Here is a 21,917-nt window from a genome sequence, read left to right as displayed (position 1 = left end):
ATGTATGTGGGTCTCTACACTTGTTCATGTGCTGCTGTGTAAACAGTGCGCAGGAATGGGGAAAATAAAACATGGTCTGATGGGAGGGCAGGGGAGGGGCCCTACAGATCCCCGGATGATCAGAAGCCACTGGGGGGGGTTGACAAGATTAAGCTGATCAGAAGCCACTTGTGGGGGTGACATGATTAACCTGGTGTTTCAGCCAGGCCACAGGCTTAAGAGACAGGCCAGGCAGGAAGGCACACGATCAGGCACGAACATAAGAGCTTAGAGCAGGGTGCTGACAGCCCAGGCGGAGACCAGATATAAACAAGACTTGGAGAGAGAAAAACCAAAGTCTTTCCATGATACAAGCTTGGAGGAATCTTGTCGGAATGACTAGACAGATACAGCAGCACTGAAAAAAATGAGGAGAATTCAGGAGGAGGACCGGGGCAGCGTGGTGGTAACAGGTAACTACCACGGACATGCTAAGTCTGAGACTCAGTGAGGAGCGTCCATGTGAGCTTGTGCAACCTGCTCAGGATGCACATACTATGGATTTAGCAAATGTGAGCCAAAAATATAATGATACAAGAATATTAATAAGCAAAAAGAGAACTCTGCTGATCCAACACATTCTCCTGTCTTAGATACAATCACTAGGCCATGATGGAATATTCAGGAAGAAAAACTGGGCAACAAACCTGACAAGTTGCCTAGTGCAAGAGGCACAGGTGACAGAGGGGACGCAGACACAGAAGCTGGTATGGATTTAGGGGCTGCAGTAGGGACCACCTTTAATCCCAGCACTAGGACTGGAGAGATGGCTCAGCCATTAAAGGCTAGGCTCACTACCAAAAAATAATCCCAGCACTCAGAGGCAGGAGGATCTCTGTGAGTTCAGGGCCAACCTGGTCTACAAGAGTTAGTTCCAGGACAGCCAAAGCTGTTACACAGAGAAACCCTGTCTTGAAAAACAAACAAAAAAGAATTAAACACAGTGAGGTGAAGCTGGTGGTGGTGGCTCACACCTTTAGTCCCAGCATTCGTGAGGCAGAGGCAGGTGGACCTCTATGAGTTCGAGGCCAGCCTGGTCTACAGGGTGAGTTCCAAAGACAGGCTCCAAAGCTACAGAGAAACCCTGTTTCAGAAAAAACAAACAAACAACAACAACAACAAATCCCTAAAAACATAGTGAGGTGACTACCACAGAGATAATGGATCGTGGACTATAATGATTTAAAATCAGAATTACATTTGCTTCGGAGCATTGTGGCAATGAAGATCACACAGGAAACTCAATGGATGATAAAGACTGCATTACATGAAAGGAAGCATGCCAACACTCCATCAGGAGAGCCTGAACAACAAGCACGTGTGGAACGGAGCATATGTGAAGATAAATGTGTGTGCACACAAGTTCAAAGCTGGTGTGTGAAGATGCCGCCACCCCGCTGGGAGCCAGCACACACCGCTTTTGGTAATCCAATTGCAGGATTAGATGGAGAACAGTGAGAGCAATCAGTAAACTAAGCGGTTTAGGCACGTCAGCACCGCTGCTTCCGGAGTCTATTAAGACACACAGCGTTGTGTAGTCTATTAAAGACACAGCATTGTGTAGTCTATTAAGACACACAGCATTGTGTAGTCTATTAAAAACACACAGCATCATCGTGAAAAAGAAAGCAAGGAACTGATTCCAGACACGACAAGGGCCTGATAGGTTATAAATGTAAGGGGGAAAAAGAAAACCAGGAAAACGAGGTACAATGAATCCGGTCATGTGCTCGGCCGCGTTTAGGGACTGAACTTCCCCCAGTGTACGCGAGCAACTTCTTATAGCGCCCCCAGTATTTCAGAAGCAGCAGCTACAACACTCATGTGAGCTGATGAACTTTTAAGAAGGGAGGTGTCAAATTACAAGACATCCATAGAGCGGTAAATACACTGAGCTCTTACCGGGTTTGTAATTGTGATGATCTCTCCTTCATTAACTGTCAGCTCATTGTTTCCAGGCTCAGCAGCAAAGTCATACATAACCCGAGCCTGCAGGGAGGGGACAGGAAAGGGGGAGTTAGAGACGCACGTCAAACACAAACCTCAACAACCTTCAGCGTGCCTGTAAGCACAATGGAGTGGGCAAACCCGGCAGTGACTGTGTCTGATCGGGAAGAAAGGGAGACAGTCTAGGACGCCTGTCTCCTCAGGAGCCCCGATAGCCACAGACCCTGCACACCATGCACGTAGAAACAAAAGGCCATGCTTTTTCGTTGGACAGTCGTAAGTAGACGCAGGTGTTTATAACAGGAACACCTGGGAACGGCGGTACTGCTCACAGGCATACACGCCATTCCAGGTTCCCACATAAGAGAAATCCTGCGGTCAAACACTCATCGGTCCAGGGGCTGGCCCCATGACGACTTTTGATAACATGGTATCTCTAACAATTTAACTTGGAAATCTGAGACTCACAGATAACAGACACTGACTCTCTCCCATACTGCCCACTGGCCCAATAGTTACACAGGGCTGCGTATACTAGCCAGGTTACCTAAACAGCTATGATTTCCAAATTCCAAAGCGGGTAACTCTCACAAGCATGAGGGTCAGAGTTTGGCTCCCCAGCACACACATGAATGCCTGCCAATTCTGACCTGCTCTTACTTCTAGCCCTCAGGGGGCAGAGATGGGCTCTTGGAGCAAGTGAAGTAGCTAGACTAGCCCAATCAGCAGGCTCTGGGCTCAGCTGAGACCCCGACTTAACCAACATGGTGAAGAGCAACGGAGGAAGACTTCTATGTCAGCTGTAGATCTCCAAATATACATGCATGCGCAGGTATGCATGCACACTTACATGCACACCCTTCACAGAAACATGCATACATGCATGAATGCATGAATGAATAGAAAAACAGAGTAAAGGCAGTTGTTCTATGGTGTAAGGAAGGCTGTTCTTTCGGCTTATTCTTCAGGTGGGGTCTAGAGACAGCAATGAAAAAGTGTGTTCCCTGAGGCACTGTCAGGAATGTTTCACCAGAAACATCATCTATGGTTATAAAAGTGTGTGTGTGTGTGTGTGTGTGTGTGTGTGTGTGTGTGTGTGTGTGTGTGCGCGCGTTGCTAGGATCAAAGCCAGGACACTGCACATGTTAGGAAATCACTCCACCATGAACTTTGTCCTTAATGCTGCACCTTTGTTGCTGCGTGGGACAGGGTCTCTCCCTGTAGCCCAGGATGGCGCGGATGGCACTGTGGCTGTCTTCCCACTTCAGCCACCACGCCCAGGTTCTGACCACTTTGCAGCTCGCAGTGTTTCATGGATTATCTCCCTCCGGAAGTGCATCTAAAAATCAGGTCACGCGTGCCTAGGGCAGTGTGTGCTTTAGAAGTGCCTACCTATGATGAAAAGGAAGCTCCGGTTTCCTGTATGGCTAGAGAGCGGGACACTGCGGTTGTGCTCACTTAAGCAGTCTTTAGACACCCGCCACACAGCAAGAGCCGGCCTCCCTCTCACTTCAATCATAGCCCTCTTAACAGACGAACGGTTCACAATTAGTGACAAAGATGGGGGCCCCACTATCTCAAAATACATGAAAAATGAGGCAAACTACCAAATGAACATGCCATAAACTGGGTATGTAAAAATGTTACAGTATTTAATGGTGCTTCGTGCTGTTTAATGGAAAATTGTTTCATATTTTTCTGCACACTTGAAATTTTTCCTAAAAACTACTGGAAATGGCAGTGTAGTTTGCCAGTCAGAAGTCCCATCAGCTTCCCCTGGGAGCAAAGAAAGGGCTGAGAAACAGCGGGACAAACACGGCCAGTCTACTCAGACCAGGACAAAGGACAAAGGAACCACGCGGAGGTATCCTCACACAGCTGCACGGTAGATAGAATTCTGCTTGTCATGTTGGGGACAGTTTTTGAAAACATGTCACATCATCCTCAGTCCTCCGCAATGGGGCAGGAGGAGATAAATGCCAGGGTGCCCTGCGGAAGGAAGTGAGCTTCCTCTGGGCGGGGTGGGGGGCAGTGTGCTGGCCAAGCTCTGGGCTGGAGCGCAGCCTGCTGCATTTTCCCAGTTCTGCTAGATCCACATCCAGAATCCGGAGGCCCCTTGTTCAGCAGGTATAACATGGTGAGCCAGAGAGTGAGACAGAGGTGGACGCCTCTCCATCCTTTAGACACTAGTGGACACGTCACACCAGGACGCCTCTCCATCCTTTAGACACTAGTGGACACGTCACACCAGGACGCCTCTCCATCCTTTAGACACTAGTGGACACGTCACACCAGGACGCCTCTCCATCCTTTAGACACTAGTGGACACGTCACACCAGGACGCCTCTCCATCCTTTAGACACTAGTGGACACGTCACACCAGGTGGTTATATTTTTTTGCCCCTCTCAAACTCACACAGAACTTAATCCCCAGGTCAACAGGCCTGTGAGAGGGGGCTCGCTCTGCCCAGCTCTTCTGCCATGTGAGTACCTCCCTGCTCAGGACAAAGTATTCAAGGTGCCACTTGGGATGCAGAGTGGGCCCTAACGTAGTCTGGAACTCTGACTTCCCAGCTTCCATAATGCTGGGAGAATGGACCCCATTCTTTGTAAGTTACCTGCCCTCCAGAGCTCTGCATTGCAGCAAAATTGGCGACTAAGACCCTCAGGAAAAGTGAGAAGCGGTGTGGACATGTTTAAAACACGCTTCAAAAATTAGAGATGTTTCTTAGAAAACAGGGTGGAGAATAATTTAGAAGAACAAAGAGATTTAATAGCACATTTTCCAAGCAAGCACAAACTGTCAGGAGGAAACACACTGCCCATTAAGCATGTGCAGGGAACCCTCATCACTGAAGACCCTGGGCGGCCTCATCATCTGCTGCTCTCCTCTTTCCTCTCCTAGTATTTGGCTCCTGCCTGTTTCTCTCCTTGTCACCTGTGTTTTTCCTCCTATCCATCAAGGACAACATCTACAGAGACACATACACACATGGCCTCAACTCCAGTGTCTACTTCTGCACACACATGGCCTCAACTCCAGTGTCTGCTTCTGAACACACATGGCCTCAACTCCAGTGTCTGCTTCTGCACACACATGGCCTCAACTCCAGTGTCTGCTTCTGCACACACATGGCCTCAACTCCAGTGTCTGCTCGCCCATGTCCTGTGTGGCTTGTGTTTTCTCATCACTGCCTCTTCCAATGTTACCTACATTCTAGAGCTGTGTTCCCACAAAGTTCCTGGTTAGCACAAAACTTCACACTATATATTCAATTCAGATTACTAACTTACAACCAATCCCCCCCCAATAGAAATGTCAAAACTCATGTATGAGGGAAATGGCTGGTAGACGTCAATCTTGGTACTAGTAAAACACACAATGACAGGGTCAAAGCTCGCAGATGCCCCAGATCCTGTGACACAAGAGTGCACAACACACCTGCTGTTGGCACACCACCAATCACCATAAAGACACTCTTCTGAGTGCCTGCCACCAATCACCATAAAGACACTCTTCTGAGTGCCTGCCACCAATCACTATAAAGACACTCTCTTAGCCAGACGTTGGTGGTGCACGCCTTTAATCTCAGCACTTGGGAGGCAGAGGCAGGTGGATCTCTGTGAGTTCGAGACCAGCCTGGTCTACCGAGCAGAGTTCCAGGACACACTCTTCTGAGTGCCTACACTGTGCATGTCTGCTCCATACCACTTTCTTTTGTTCCCCTGTGATTCTAAGTGACCATAAAAATCACTACACGCGGGGATGGCTCAGAGGTTAAGAGCACTGATTGCTCTTCCAGAGGCCCTGAGTTCAATTCCCAGCAACCACATGGTGGCTCACAGCCATCTATAATGAAATCTGGTGTTCTCTTCTGGCATGCAGACAGACATGGAGGCAGGATGTTGTATTGATAATAAATAAATAAATCTTTAAAAAAATCACTACATGCCTCAGTGGGAGAGCGCACTCAAGGCTCCGATTTGATTTGTAGGACCGCCCCCCACACACACGCAGGGAGGGAGGGAGGGAGGGAGGGAGGGAGGGAGGGAGGGAGGGAGGGAGGGATTACTAACTTTAATGCAAGACAAGTTATAGAAACTCTGCCCGGGTGGTGGTGGCGCACGCCTTTAATCCCAGCACTCGGGAGGCAGAGGCAGGCGGATCTCTGTGCGTTCGAGGCCAGGCTGGACCGACAGCCTCCGAAACAATACAGAGAAACCCTGTCTCGTAAAAAAACCAAAAAAAAAAAAAGAAAGAAAGAAAGAAAGAAAGAAACTCTGAAATGCAGGGCTGATGAGATGCCTTTGTGGCTAAAACTTGACACCCAGGTTGATGAGATGAATAAGATCCTTGGAACTCACCGTGGATGGAGAGAACTGACACACTCACATTATCCTCTGACCTCCACATACATGCATGGTGCACACACCTCCTCATCAATCAATCAAAGTTTGAAACATTTGCAATCTTATCAAAACTACAGAAAGTTTATATAATTCAAGAAATAGCAGCATAACAGGAAAATGGGCAGAGAAGCACATGGTTGAAGGAAAATAAAAACAACTGAACTACGGAAACTGCTCAATTTCTCACACACAAGACACTGGTTTGATAGATTTTGTCAGATTTTTCCTCTATCAGGGGACTTATCCTTTAAAGATCTACCAGTAACAGACAGAAAGATACAGAGGTATGTGTGCATGATAGTTATAGAGAGGGAGGGTGTGTGTGTGTGTGTGTGTGTGTGTGTGTGTGTGTGTGTGTGTGTGTGTGTGTGTGTGAGAGAGAGAGAGGTGTGTGTGACAGATATAGGTATATGTGTGTGTGTGTGCGCGTGCATGCGTGTGCACACATGTGCCTGTGTGTAATGGTTTAAAAAAATCACTCAATTTTTATATTTCTACTAATCTAGCAGGTGAAGAATGCTACACTCATATGGTTTAAATATTCAGTTACACTTTGCTATAGTTTGGATTTAAAATACCACTTTATTAAAGGTTCAAGGTTTGGAAGGGAGCAGACTTTTGAGGGGTGGGCTGTGATGGGAGTGTTAGGGTCACTGGGGATGCGCCCCTGAAAGAGACTCTGGAGCTCTGGCCTCGTTCTCTTCTCTCCTGTTTGCACACCATGAGGTGATTCCACTTCACCACACAGTTCTGCCTTGTCACAAGCCTAAAAGGACAGAACCTCCAAAATCGTGAACCAAGAAAAGACTTTTCTAGGTCAGTTACTTCAGGTATCTGTTATAGACAGCAGGTGTGCTGCTTTGAGTGAGAACGGCTCCCAGAGGCTCACAGGCTTTAATGTTTGACTCCCAGTTGCTGGAACTGTTTGGGAAGGATTAGGGGGTGTGGCCTTGTTGGAGGAGGTGTGTCACTGGGGATGGGCTTTGAGGTTTCTCTATTTCATTCTGCCTCCTGCCTGTGGATCAGATAAAGGCTCTGAGCTACTGCTCCAGCACCATGCCTGCCTACCTGCCAGTTGCCATCCCATCCACCATGGCGATAATGGACTAAACCTGAAACTGAAAGAAACCCCCAATTAAATGCTTTCTATAAGATGCTTTGGCCATGGTATCTCTTCACAGCAATAGAACAGTCTCTCAGACAGTCACAAACACCATACATAGTCCATGATGTAGCAATACAGGGATGAAAACAGCTCCATAAGTGGACACAACACAACAAGAATGGTCAATCAAGGAAGACAAATTGCAGGCTAGGGCATGTGCTAGGCTATCTTTTTATAGGTATAATAACATCTATATTTGCCGGCATTTCTGTAACAAAGCATTAGATTTTTAGAAATGAATTTTAAGTTGACTACCTAGAAAGGCAGAAAAGGAAAAAAGTGGATTGATGAGAGATGGCATTCTGTAAATATGTTTCTCTTATTGGTTGATGAATAAAGCACTGTTGGCCAATAGAGAAGCAAGATGGGTGTGTCTAGGAGATGAGGAGGATTCTGGGAAGTGTAGGCACAGGGAGATGTGATGTAAACAACAATAGAGTAAGAGGCCCACACCTTTTCTCTGGTAAGATAAGACCATGTGGAAATACTTAGACATAGAAATGGGTTAAGACAGAGTTAGCCAATAAGAAGCCCTAGTAAATGGCCAACAACTTTATAATTAGTATAATGTCTTGTGTGTTACTTGGGGGCTGAAGCGGTGGTGGGGCCCAGGTGGTTGGCGAGAAAGAGTATGTGTAACAGTGGGTAAGAATAGAGATTTTTCAGTATATATTTCTTTTCTCATTTTAATTTTAATGTGTAGATATGTCACTGATGTAAGAATTCTAAATTAAAATGGGAAGCATCAACTAACAAACAAAAGAGAAAATATGTAAGGACAACCTCAAGAAATTGCCTAGCTTTAAAAAAAATGACTTCACCTAAGAAATACTAGAAAGCAGTTGGTTACACGCGTAACATTCATGCCATTATGATCCAATGGGCACATCTTGACAGGCCGGTTGCTGCTGTAGCTCACAGGGCCCACTGCTGATATCTGCTCTCCCTGCAGTCTGTAAGCATCTTCCATGCTGTGAATGCAAGAACAAGGGGGTGGCGTCTAGGTCAGCGCCAGCTTCATTTCTCCAAGTCTTGTGACCAAAGTGGGTCTTCAGAAAGAGTCCTACCAGGTTCTGATGGCTAATCAGGAGCAATGCCCACCCCACACTTAGCACTGGGCTTTTATTTGGCACCCTATTGCTTCTGGGAGAAGCATTAACCCTGACAAGGCAAACTCTTTCTGAATGACTAGATTTAAGGCCCACTATACAGCAGGAAACTCACATCTGGTATAATAAATGTAGTCAAGGACTCGTGGCTGAGGCGCTCACTGGCTCTGGAGAGTGAACCTACTACCATTCTTTGGCTAATGGACACAGTATCGAGTTGCCTTCTAGATACTCTTTATATCCACAGATCAGTGCAACCTTCAGGCCTCATCACACCCTTCTCCCTTCAAGGCTATTTCTTGAATTGTATAAACTCTTTCTACATTAGAACATCCCCAGAGAGAGGCAGAAAAACCACAAGAGACAAAGACCAGAGAAGGCTAGGGAGGAACAGTGTCTCTGGACATGAAGAGGTCATTGCGTCAGTGAGCTCACAGCAGCCTGTAGCTTCAGTCAGTCAACACTACAGTATGGATGGGAGACACAGACAAGCAAGGATCTGTTTATAGTTGATAGCTCCTAGGGAGCGAAAGTCAGTTTTCTTAGTGGGTGTGGTCCCTGGTAAGTTAACCATGTTCCAGTGCATGTCCCCACACCCATGCATATATGGGTAGTACTAACTGCACTCGGTGATTATAAAAAAGATAAGGAGGAGGAGGGAAGAGGAAGAGGAGGGGGAGGAGGAGATGAAATTAGACAGGAACATGGTGGAAGCAAGAGGACTTGGAACAGGGGACCAGGGCAAATTTAACTATCTATGTATGTGTACATGGACGCATGTATGGTATCTCAAGGAATAATATGCTTTAAAAACAACCACTAAAGGTAAGATCTGAAATGCAGCGCTACCTGTGGCTCTATCTAGGACATTTAAAGTTGCTGAAAACAGACACCTGTGAGAATGCTTCCCTGCCTGCAAGAGCACAGACCTGCCTGACGTAACCACGGAGCTGGTTGGAAGGACAGCGCGTAGTCAAACTGTTTCTGCAGCTCTCATTTCCGCACACTAAATTTTGTACTTAGACACGCTACATGTGTGTAAACCGTGTGCAGTCGCACAACAAAGGTAACCTAATGAAGCTATATGTGGAACAGTAAAACCAATCCTTCTTCCTGGCCACAGGGCTCAGATGCTAATAGGTGTAGTTTTTTTTTTTTTCTTTGCTTTTGAGACAGGGTCTCGGGTCATCTAGGCTGGCCTCACTCACTCTCTGTGTGCTTGAGGATGACTCTAACTCTCAATACTTCTGTCTCCATCTCTTGAGGGCTAGGATAACAGGGGTGGGCTATCACACCTGATGCACATGGTGACAGGATCAAATCCCCAGGATTGCTAGACGCCCTCTCCCAGGTGAGCTACAGCCCAGACACCGCGAGTGTGAAGACAGCCTTGAAAGTACGATGAATCTGACATAGACTGACGCACTTTACTCACGTACGCATTACTAAAAGCACACAAAGAGTCGGCAATACCACCCTTCTCTCGCCTCCCCCACGCTCACCTCATGTAGTCCAGGGGCTCAAACTCTGCAGCCAAGGCTGACCTAGACTTTCTGATGCAGATGTTTTCTATTCCACCTGTAAGTCTGGAGCTAAGGGTTGGCTCAGGCTTTGTGCACAAGAGGCTGGTTTTCTACTTAATCTTAGGGCATTCATATCTGCACATCTAAGATTGTTTACCTTTCAACCCCCAGGGTTGAAGAACACAACTTCACTTCTAGTTCCAAACTGAAATGCTACATTATTTTTCCTGGCTGTAAAAGCATGTGTTTACTGCAGGAGAGAAAAAAATGACAGAGAAAAGTTGGAAAACAAATACCCAAATCCCCAGCCCCAGATATAAGAAGTATAGGACCATGTAATGATTAGGAGCTGCCATTCAGCCAGGCAACCGGTTCAAATCCCTCCCATATCAACTCACCAGCCTTGAAAACTTGGCCCAGCTCTCTTTAACCTCACCCCTCAAATTCCCCAGGGATAAGATAAGGAGAGCAGCGTGCATCTTGTGACATGAATGAGGAGTGAAGTAATAAAATTAAGCAGAGAAAAGTGAGTGGATTAGACGGCCAGTAAATGCTAGCCTTTTGTTTATGAAAACCACAACATACACAGTTACTCCCGCTTTTCAGACAGCTGTGGATTCTGGAATTAGTCCTGGGGCTCCAGCAAAGCAGGTTCTATGGCTACTGAGACCCATGCAAAGTGTTTCTGGGCTCTGCTTCTCTGATGAATCTCAAGGAGACCAGACCTCCACCCAACTGTGTTGGTCTGCCAGACCCACCCGAGTGTGCTATGTGACCAGCAGACCTGTGCCCAGCCAGCATTTGAACAGTAGGGAGAGGTCCCATGACCAAACACCTACAGAAGCTGAGAAGGAGCTATCCCAGATCCAAACAGCATAGTAGGGCAACAAAGGACTTTGGGAGTGCAGGTCTACTTCCGTTAAAGGAGAAGCCAGCAGTCACACACTCGTGTGTGAAGTGACGTGGGCTCATTGTGTCTCACTGTTGTTCTGACAAGAACCAAATACAAGCGTGAGTGTGTGAGCGAGTGTGTGCTAACATCAAGGTAAGGCAGCTCGTCATCCCCACATTTGGAGAATGTGAGGGATCTATCAGAAGAGAGAACAAACCACACCACAAGCATCACTCCCACCAACATAAAATGTGTGAGGTATAAAAACAAGGGAGAAGGGAAGCAATTTTCAGGGTTAAGGCACACTATGAGGACAGTTTCAGCAACAGAAAATGAAAGTTTGCATATGGCAGCCTGTCTGTGGGAGAGCAATGAGGGATATACCAGGGATCTCTGTGAATATGAACTATGTGCACATAGGTAGGAATGATGAAGCAAGTTCTCCTAGAACTTACGTAACAGGGCCCCAGATCATAATGGGGCCCCGGATCTTAGCACAACTGACTCCATGATGGAAGTGTTGCAGGCTGTACAACCCAGCAGGTAGACAGCGCCAGCTGCTAAAACTACAATAAAGGCCTAATCCATCCAAGCCCATATACTTCTGGGAAAGTCTTAAAATGTACTAACCTTGCCTTTTAGCTTCTGTAGATCTGCTTCTGGCTAACTGATCTTGTTAGCTAAAGTATGTCACACCAGAACATGGTTTTTGTGCTTAAAATCTCGCCCTGAGAAAGGCTCGGTGCTACACTAGGATCCTGAACACCCAGTATTGTCACAGATCAGCTAATAAAGACTTTCTACTGTCTTTGCGTAGCTCTGTAGACCAGGCTGTAGACCAGAGACGCCTGACTCTGCCTCCCTCTGTGTGCTGGGATTAAAGTTGTGTGCCACCATTGCCAACTCTCTACTGTCTCAAATCCATGTCCAAGTAGTTTTCTCTGGTGAACACCCCACAGCATTTCATTATTTTAAGATGTGTGGGAAAGGGATGGAGAGACAGCTCTGTCAGGAAAGATACCTGCTCCCTACCTAGCTCAACCCTCAGACACACATGGGACAAGAGGAGAACAGATTGCTTTAGGGTCTCCTCTACACACACACATAGGCTGACCCCTCTGTCTCCTATACACACACACACACACACACACACACACACCATAGTTAAAAAACATATGAAAATGTATGAGAACCATGAAACTTTCAAAAGGAGACCAATTTAAAAGATACCCTACCAAAACCTCACTATTCTCCCCATAAAAGAAGCTAACACGCAGCAGGCACTTGGGAGATACTCACTTCAGCAGTAAGGGGGAAACCCCTAAACACAGAGCAGAACCAGTGACCCGGCACACTCCTTTAAGCAGAACCAGTGACCCGGCACACTCCTTTAAGCAGAGGACAGAGTCCCCAGGCTTCTGTCGGCTTACGCCACTCACCTCACACCCCAAAGGAGACTGTGGAGAAATGATAAATGGGTTCGCCCCACATGTATGAACTGAGACAAATCATGATAGGAGAAACAAAGATGACCCTCATTTTTAGCATTTTAAGGCCTCAAACAATAATCGATGACCAGGGACTATGTTAAATATTTCAAACATTTTCATCCAACTCTTTGATACTGGCTCAGTATAGCTTTCAAACTTCCCCATTAGGTTCAGAAACTTCTTCAGATTAAGCCATGCCATTGAAGAAGACTTCAAAGTATTAGTCTCTAGTCTTCTGCTAATGATCACTGGGCAGGTACATTTAGCCTTTTTCTATACTAACTTCATCTGAGCACTATAGCAATTCCACTTCAATTAAAGAAAAAAGTCTAATCTCAAAAAAGTCTTTAAAAAAACTGCACTCAAAAAAGGAATCTATCAAAATAGTATGCATATCTTGTACTTTAAGCTCCTTACAGAGGTTGAAATTTGCCCCAGACTACATCCTCAAACCAGGCAGAGACCTCTGGAGGCTGGCTTGTGTACCGGAGAAGGGAGCGGAGGTGAGCCAGGCTATTGTAGTCGTCAGCATTTGGAGAGCTGGGAGCCACATCCCCGAATGCATCCACAGGACAGCTAGCTGGTGAAAGCAGGCTCGTGCTCAGGCACCTCAATACCCTGCTCTAATGCAGCTGGGGTCGGAGTCCTTGCAGGAGAAACATCAAATAGAATCAAATGAAAAGAGGAAACCCAAACAAGCCTGCTGGGAAGAAGCTCTGTGAGAGAAGGGAAGCAGTGTGGGGAGCCCAGCTGCCCAGGGGAAGTTTGCATTCTGGTCCAGTGGCCAGGAAAGAAATCTGAGCAGAAAGCCCCAAACTGAAGCCCCGTTGCGCTGAATAGGAGAGAAGGGAGATTAGAACAACAGAGGATGGGAAACCACAGAAATGGGTCTCTGAGCTGACAACATTTAGCTATGCACCTAGACAAAACCCTTCAAGTACAGGGAAATTCAGAAATATCCAAACATCCCGTATCAGATGTAGGATGGAGTCAGGAGACACCACAGTTGCAACTCGCCAGAGAGACACAGGACAAAACACAAAAGCTCCCAGGCTAAATAACCCAGTAAGGCAGGGAGAGCTAAATAAACAAAGCTACTTAGATACCCTTCCCAATAAAACTTACAAATAAGCTTTGAAAGAATCAAATGTCCTGAACTTTAACACCTTTTAAAAAGGGACAACAGAGCTAAGACACTCAGCATACCAATATAATGTTTAGTGTCCAACAAAAATTAACGGTAAGACCAAGAAATTTTAAAAAAAGGTCTCCTCTACACACACACATAGGCTCTGACCACTGACAGAGCAAAAACACAAATCAATAAAAACAGATCAAGAAATGATAGAGCGGAGAACAAAGTCGAGGCAGCGCAGGAGCGGCTGTACCGCGTACTCACGGCGACTAGACAAGCCACAAGAACGAGTGCAGGGAACCTGCATCAGTGTGGACCAATGAGCGGAAAGGAAAGGGGCTGAGACGATGAGCTGAGCCCAGGTGACCCACAACACAAAACCTGCAATCTGACTGGGATCCCAGGAGGATGGACTTGGCACCAGAGAAAGAAACACGCGAAGAAGCAACACAAACATTTTCCAATTAAGAGACTGACCAGCTACCTACAGCACTAACGAGGCACCTGCATTTTCCAATTCTGATGAGTCCTCAGATTCTAGAAGCTGAATACTCCCACACAAAGAACATACATGCACCATGCACACACACAGAGCAAGCTATCAAAATCAAATTACAGAGTATCAGTGATCCGAAGCATAAATGACCTCTGGGAAGAAAACTAGACCAGGGACATATAGAGGACTGAGAGATGAAATGACTGCAGCCTTACTAAAAACAATAGAGGCCACCAGGCGTTGGTGGTGCACGCCTTTGATCCCAGCACTCGGGAGGCAGAGGCAGGTCGATCTCTGTGAATTCGAAGTCAGCCTGGTCTACAGAGCGAGTTCCAGGACAGGCTCCAAAGCTACAGAGAAACCCTGTCTTGAAAACCAACCAACCAAACAAACAAACAAACAAACAAAAAACAAACCCACCAAAAAACAAAACAAAACAAAAAAACAAGAGGCCAATGATCATCTTTAAAACAATAAGAAAATCCATCAACTGAGAACTCTAGACCAGAAAACACCATAAAAATGTTGGGCGGGCCATTAAGAACAGCTTGGTAGTTAAGAGCACTTCTGGCTCTTGGAAGGACCCAGGTTCAGTTGCCAGCACTCATAATGTGACAACCATCCACAGCTCCACTGTCAGGGGAACTGACTCCCTCTCCAGCCTTCACACGCTGTGACAGACATGCATGCAGTCATCCAAACACTAATACACAAAAAGTAAGATTAAAAATAAATATTTGGAGCCAGGCGTTGGGTGGCGCACGCCTTAATTCCCAGCACTCCGGAGGCAGAGGCAGGCGGATCTCTGTGAGTTCGAGGCCAGCCTGGTCTACAGAGTGAGTTCCAGGAAAGCCTCCAAAACAATACAGAGAAACTCTGTCTCGAAAAACAAAACAACAACAACAATAATAATAATAATAATTAATAAATAAATATTTAGAACAATGGAAGGCTGGAAAGACAGCTCAGTGGTTAAGAGTATCTATGGCTCTCGGAGAGGACCTGAGTTTGATTCCCAGCACACAGCAGGCGGCTCACACACACTCATAAGCCACAGCACCCTAAAGAAAAATATGCTGCATATTGCCTGAGTGTACATTTGTTTTATAAACAGCTGGAAGGAAGCACACAGAATAATTAATACCCTGCCAGGGCCATGTGCAGTAAAAGGGTTTGAGCTTTCACAGCGGGTATTACATTGCTTTCTTTTGTTTTGTTTTGTTTTAAATTATGAATTATAAATTAAAAAAATAAAATGTTTATTCACTCAAAAGAGAAAATGATAGTCAGGCCCAGGACTGAGGGTTGTAAACCAGCACTCAAGCGGCTAAGGAAAACAGAATATCTGGCCTGGGCAACTCAAGGTATCTCAAAAACCCCAAATCAACAATATTGGCAATAAATAACTCAAGCTGCTATTTTCTGTCGTCCTTTTGTTTTTGTTTAAAAGAGAGAGAAGAAAAACCAGTCATGGCGGCTCCTGCCCTTAATACCAGCAGAAGCCAAGGCAGGTGGACCTCTGGTCTACATAGCCAGTTCAAAGCCTGCCAGGGCTACACAGTGAGATCTTATCTTGAGAGAGAGAGAGGAAGAGACAGAGGTCAAAGAATCTGAAGCTGGAACCTAGCTCTTAAACGAAGACTAACATTTACTCAAGAAAAACTTATGGAGTGGCCATGCTAGTAAAATATCTAGAAACAACTGTTTCCTAATGATGGCAGACTGGATATCTTACTTTCATAAACCTTACAGGTAATTAAGCTTTATTAATTAGTAAATCTCAAAATGTTGGATATGGAGGCCAAGAAATAAAATCTAATAAAAAGTGTGTTACCTGCCCTCTAGACTGTAGCCACACGGAACTTATTTCTGCTCCCAGTGTGTCATGCTGCTAGTGTTAGCGTTCAGGCGTCTGTACTGGCCTGTCCTTGGGGTCCTGAGTTTGACAATATGTCACTGAATGTGCCTAATGTCACTTAACTACATGCTTAAAAGGCATTAAAACAACAGGCTTCGTGTTACTATACATTCACCACTATCTTTTAAAGACCATGCAAATCAACTTGTACAACTGTAGAAACGAATGGCCCAGTTTCCCCCTCCTCTGGACTGGCTGTGGTCACTGCACTGACTAGCTAGCATAGGTCAGAGCACAGGCCATATTCACACAAGGGACCTTCCAGAAGCCCCAAGGAAAGGTAAAAGTACTTTAAATAGAGCCGTGCGTACGTGAGCACACAGAGACAAAGCCCTAACCCTGAAAGCCATAGTCACCTCTGACTTGGGCATTCTGGGAGGCGACACAGACAAGGTCTTGACCCCAACTTCAAAGAAGCAAAGGAAATAAGAAGCCTAAGCATGCTAACCCACCTGTGGAGTTTAACCCAGTTACACTGAGACCTCTCAAGTGCTTAACTCTGTACCCTCTCCAGGGACAGAAAGAAATCAAATGTCTCTTTCCACACATGCAAGTGCCTTGTTTCTGTATCTTTAAAAGGAGAAACAACAGCCAGGTGCAGTGGTGCACACCTCTAATGCCAGCACTCGGGAGGCAGTCAGGAGGATCTCTGTGAGTCTGAGGCCAGCCTGTTCCACAGAGGAGTTCCAGGACAGTCTCCAAAGCTATAAGGGGAAGAGGGAGGGAGGGAGGGGAGACCAGAACTCTCTCGGCCCCACTGAAACCTCTGGTCAGCACTTTCTCTAATCTCAAGAGAAAGGATGCCTGTGCCATTTCTGTGCCCACGGGTAACTGGCGCAGGACACTCGCAACTGCTGACCCTGCAAGTCCAGGCTCCCTTCACCTCCTGCTGCAGAGGACACGATCCCCACCTCTTCCTAGACTGAACACATCCTCCTGAGTTTCCAGTTTGCTCCTCCCCTTCCTCGTGTGAATGTCATTTCCTGAAGAAGTCAATGCATGCGAAGGGCCCACAACTAACCTTTCACTGACTGGAATCCTGAGTGTGGAGAGGAAGAATGTAGGTCACAGCCAAAACTATCCCGGGCCGCCAAGTGCCTTAACTTCTGCATCAAACCTAAGGTTCTCATGACTGATAGACAAGCCGCTCCAAGCACCTTGAAGGCTGACTACAGCCTAACATCTGGAATCTACAGGCAAGGCCTCCAGCACTGCCACAGCTGGCTCAGACACTCCCAACAATGTATCTGGAAAGTGCTTTGATTTATGGCTTCCCTTTGTTCTGTGACCAAAAACAAGTTCCTGTAGCCTTTTCCATGGTGAAGACAGAATGCAGTTTGCCATTCAGGAAAACTTGAATCCACATTCAGGTCACCACCATTCACATTGGGCTCACAATGAAATATTTTCTTACTTTCTTTAATGCAGACCTACTATTTTACAAACTTGAGGCCATGCTGTAATACTCTCCAGGCCGCTCTTCCTACTGTAACACACGCTCTCCAGGCCGCTCTTCCTACTGTTAACACAGGCTCTCCAGGCTGCTCTTCCTACTGTAACACAGGTTCTCCAGGCTGCTCTTCCTACTGTAACACAGGCTCTCCAGGCTGCTCTTCCTCTACACACGCTCTCCAGGCCGCTCTTCCTACTGTAACACAGGCTCTCCAGGCCGCTCTTCCTCTACACACACTCTCCACAAGGACTTCACTGCTCATCTGTATACTGAGGAATCCTCGCTTATTTTTCACCTCAAGCTTTTCTCTCAGCTTCAGTCTTATAAGCTGCCTATCAGATTTCCATATGCATGACACTCAAAGGCATGTACCCAAGAGCCTTAACATGAATGTGTAAAGAGGATGAAATTCTGAGAGAATGTGTGCTGTTTGACACGGACACAGCCAAGTCAAGGATCCATGGAGGGGCAAGCCTTCCTCCCCACCTATTCTAGGGTGAGGCTCAGAAGGACAGCAAAGCCTTCCTCAGGTCTGAGTTCAAATCTTGACAATGTGTGCAAAAACTGGTAACTGCGGCTTCTTTTTCCCTCAGCTACAGAGACCCCGAATCAAAACCAGCCAACCCTTCCCTCTGTTGTAGACGATAACCAGATGTGCTGTGGTTCTGGGCTGTTGCATTACAGGTGTACCTGTACAGGCCACCTGACCCCGGCTTTTCCATGTCCGTGTGTCTGCGGTTTCTTTAGTGTCCGTCCTTTCTTCCCTGGCGCCCTTAGTCAGGTCTCCAGGACCTGCAGTAACCCCAGACTCTGCACTGGGAGTTGCCCCTCCCAAAGCTACTTCCGCCCCCTCTGTGAGGTTGGAACCTCCTCATTTACCCAGCAGTGTGCTTTCTCTAGAGAAGCTGCACCTAAACTTTAAGACATTTACTACTAACTAATCTTTCCTGGTACTTACTGAGCCCAGGGCATCCGATGACCTCCAGACTGTACCAGAGCATGCAATGCCTCTCCAGGTCTGTGCCTCAGCTAACACAATTGTAACATGTACTCTACCGTGGTGTTTAACCTGCAGAAAAGTAGTTTGCCCATTTAAAGAATGTATAGGAACTAGCTCCAAGGAGGACATGGTTGGTCAAATCCTTCTGGCCTGAGACAAAAACAAAACAGGAGCCACACACTGTAGATAACAAAATCCCACTGGGCACACGGCTTTCCCACGCACATCTCACTGTAACGGGTTCTTTCAAAATAAAGCAGCTTATGCCCCGCCCCCCGCTTTGAGGGTCACATGGCTTATACACAAGGCAAAGATACCGAATGCTCTAGGCCTTGGCTTTTGTTGTCTTTTTCTTCCTCTTCATCCCGCCTCGGCCTCACAGGGCTAAGGTGTGTATGACCACTCTGGCTTTGGGCTCAGCTTGTCAGGACTAGACCCAGTATCTCTCACACATGCCAAGCAAGTGCCCTCCCTAGGAAGCTCAGGGTTCCTCCGTTGTTGGTTTTCCCCCCTTATATAAGGGTGGGGAGTGGGCATGGAAACATGATACTACACATGCGAAGGTCAGAGGTCAACTTACTGGAGACTATTCTCTCCTTCCACCACACAAGACCAGGGCATTGAGTTCAGGCTTGGCAGCAAGTGCCTTAACCTGCTGGACATCTTTCTAGTTCCAGGCCTCCGCTTTTAACAGGAAAAGGATGGGTTAGAGCAGATGACTGAGAGTAAGTCCCTTTGAGTCTACTAAAGAATTAAAGTTAAATGTCTTCTACGCCAGCATAAGAACTGCAGACCCCTAATGACACTTATGCTTACAGTCACCTTCATGAAGACTTACATGAAGACTACGGGACCCATCCTAAAAGATGGCTGGACTATCCCAGTCTCTTTAACTGGCATTACTTTTATCAGCATTTCCTCTTTGGGGCAATTCCTCTTCTAGGGTCTCTTCTAAGCTCATGGAGCTAGTCTGAACCTCACCATAGAACTACGATGGTTTTTACTGCATCACGAGGTAAGTAAGGGATATTATAAGTAAGCCTGCCCAAGAGATTTTAGTCAGAGCTGTCAGGATGGCTCAGTGGGAACTGCACTTGCCATCAAGTCTGATGACCTGAGTTCAATTTCTGGGACCCACATAGTGAAAGGAGAGAACCAACTCCCAAAGACTGTCCTCTGGCCTCCAACATGCACGGTGGCATGGGTGCACACGCCCATAAACAATAAAATAAATTCTTTTAAAGGGAGAATTAAGTTTGAAGACTAAAACATCATTTGAAGAGCTTGGGTTTTTTATATAAAAGTGGGAAATAAATCACGCCTGGTCCTTCAAGCAAACAAACGATAGAGAGAAAAGATTATGAGTGAGCACTCCTCACAGGCAAAGACAGAGCAGGGTGCATCTAACTAGACACACCTGCACGGCTGGTCATGCGCCCTATCAGATTTCCCCAAGATCTTTTTTGCCCCTGCCCTGAATCCTTCCTACAAAGTGCGCCCTACAGAAGAAAGAAACCAAAGGCATGAAGGAGCGGTGGAGTGAGGTAAGGACGTGAGAGTGACGCACAGGACAGTGGAGTGACGTGAGGACGTAAGAGTGACGTGAGTGACGTAAGAGTGACGCACGGGACAGTGGAGTGACGTGAGGACGTAAGAGTGATGTGAGTGACGTAAACGTGACGCACGGGACGGTGGAGTGACGTGAGGACGTAAGAGTGACGCACGGGACAGGGGAGTGAGTGAGGGACAGCGAAGCGATGTAAGCGAGTGACGTGTGGACCGGTGAGGCGTGGGAAGCGGGCACCTGACACCAGGCAGCGCTCTGCGCCTCAGAACAACCTCGAGATGGCAATGTCACTCATTTCACAGGATAAGCAACAGTTTGTCCAGCAGCATGAACACGTATGCAAAGGCATCGGCAGCTCATCCAACTGCACACAGAGACGCTTCCTGAAACCGTAAGAAGTGAAACGCAGGCAGTTTCACCCTACACCTTTGATGTCAGTATTGTCCCAAGCTACAACTGGGCTCCATAAAGATCACCTGGGACAAAATCTTTCCTCCCTCTGACCAACTGTTGTGCACCCCCATTCTAGTAAACAATAGAGGGAACCTCAGATCCACTTTGAGGGAGAGATCTAGGACATAATTAGCCCAGTGAACAATTAGTAGGAGGGAGGTGGGAGGATTTTGCATTCTTATTCCGTGGTGATTCTCAACATTATACGCTTCACCTCTCTATAAAGGAAATGATTGGCTCTGGCATAATTACAAATGGGATCCTCAGCCCAGAGCGATGAATCTGCTATGAACCAAAGCAGGACCTGCAATCCTGGACTGTCTTATGTGATGGTGGAAAAGTCTGGCCTCTCCAGCTACCCTTACAAAGTCACTACCGAATATATCTACGTACCCTTACAAAGTCACTACCGAATATATCTACGTCCGCTCCATGAGCCTGTGCCAACACACAGGAAGAGACGACCTGGAAGGAGAGTGAGACAGAGCATTTATACTATACTGCACTGTACGGAGACAGCCCTCCCTGAGCAGAGCCCAAAGTGCTGCCGGGAAGCAGCAAGCGTCAGGTGGGTTCAGAGTCTTGGCAGTCTAATCTGCACCCTGCATGGTACTGCAGAAATGGTTCTGATTTGCTGTGTTTGCTTTCTTACAAAAAGGGTAGAAACGACACTTGCTTTTGCTTTGTTTTTTCATATCGTCACCAGTGAACCTAAGTGCTTCACTTGCATTATGAATAATGAGCAGAGGGTGAATTGACACACCCAGAAATATTATCTCTTGTCACCACCAGCAGAACAGACTTTCTCAAAAATTACATAGTCCCCTTACATGTATACGGTTTCCAGGATGAAAGAATGCCTCCAGAAAGTATAACTATTCACTTATAACCATTCAGACCTGTAAGACTACATTTAAAAGAGATATGTACTGTTTCCTACTTATAAAATAGTATAGGAAAATGATGCCATCTGGCCAATGTTGTTTGGTTTTCTTTCTTTCTTTCTTTTTTTTTTCGAGACAGGGTTTCTCTGTATGGTTTTGGAGGCTGTCCTGGAACTCGCTCTGTAGACCAGGCTGGCCTCGAACTCACAGAGATCCCCCTACCTCTGTCTCCCGAGTGCTGGGATCAAAGGCGTGCGCCACCAATGCCAAGCAAGGGCTGAATTCTTGGAGGCCAGTCTGTTACAAAAAAAAAGGACTCACTCTTAGAAGACTGCTATAGAATGTGCAATTCGCATTAGCCATCTGTCAGGTGTAAGGAGCGCTCCACATGTTGTATGACGCACAGGCACGCTGAGCTAGCATGTGGTCACCTACT

The 21,917-nt window shown here is 46.6% G+C and overlaps 1 protein-coding gene across 1 annotated transcript in view; it reads right to left on the bottom strand.

The window, feature by feature from the left end:
* Snx9 (sorting nexin 9) overlaps nucleotides 1-21,917 on the bottom strand; it is a 73,696-nt gene that overhangs the window by 39,346 nt on the left and 12,433 nt on the right. The window contains exon 2 of the mRNA XM_040758218.1: nucleotides 1,942-2,028. Coding sequence (XP_040614152.1) covers nucleotides 1,942-2,028 — 87 coding nt within the window. The remainder of the gene's footprint in view (nucleotides 1-1,941; nucleotides 2,029-21,917) is intronic.

This window comes from Mesocricetus auratus, unplaced genomic scaffold, assembly GCF_017639785.1.
Source record: "Mesocricetus auratus isolate SY011 unplaced genomic scaffold, BCM_Maur_2.0 Super-Scaffold_100018, whole genome shotgun sequence".
Lineage (NCBI taxonomy): Eukaryota > Metazoa > Chordata > Mammalia > Rodentia > Cricetidae > Mesocricetus > Mesocricetus auratus.
The sequence above is the reverse complement of the archived record's forward strand: the minus strand, read 5'-3'. Positions and strand labels throughout refer to the sequence as shown.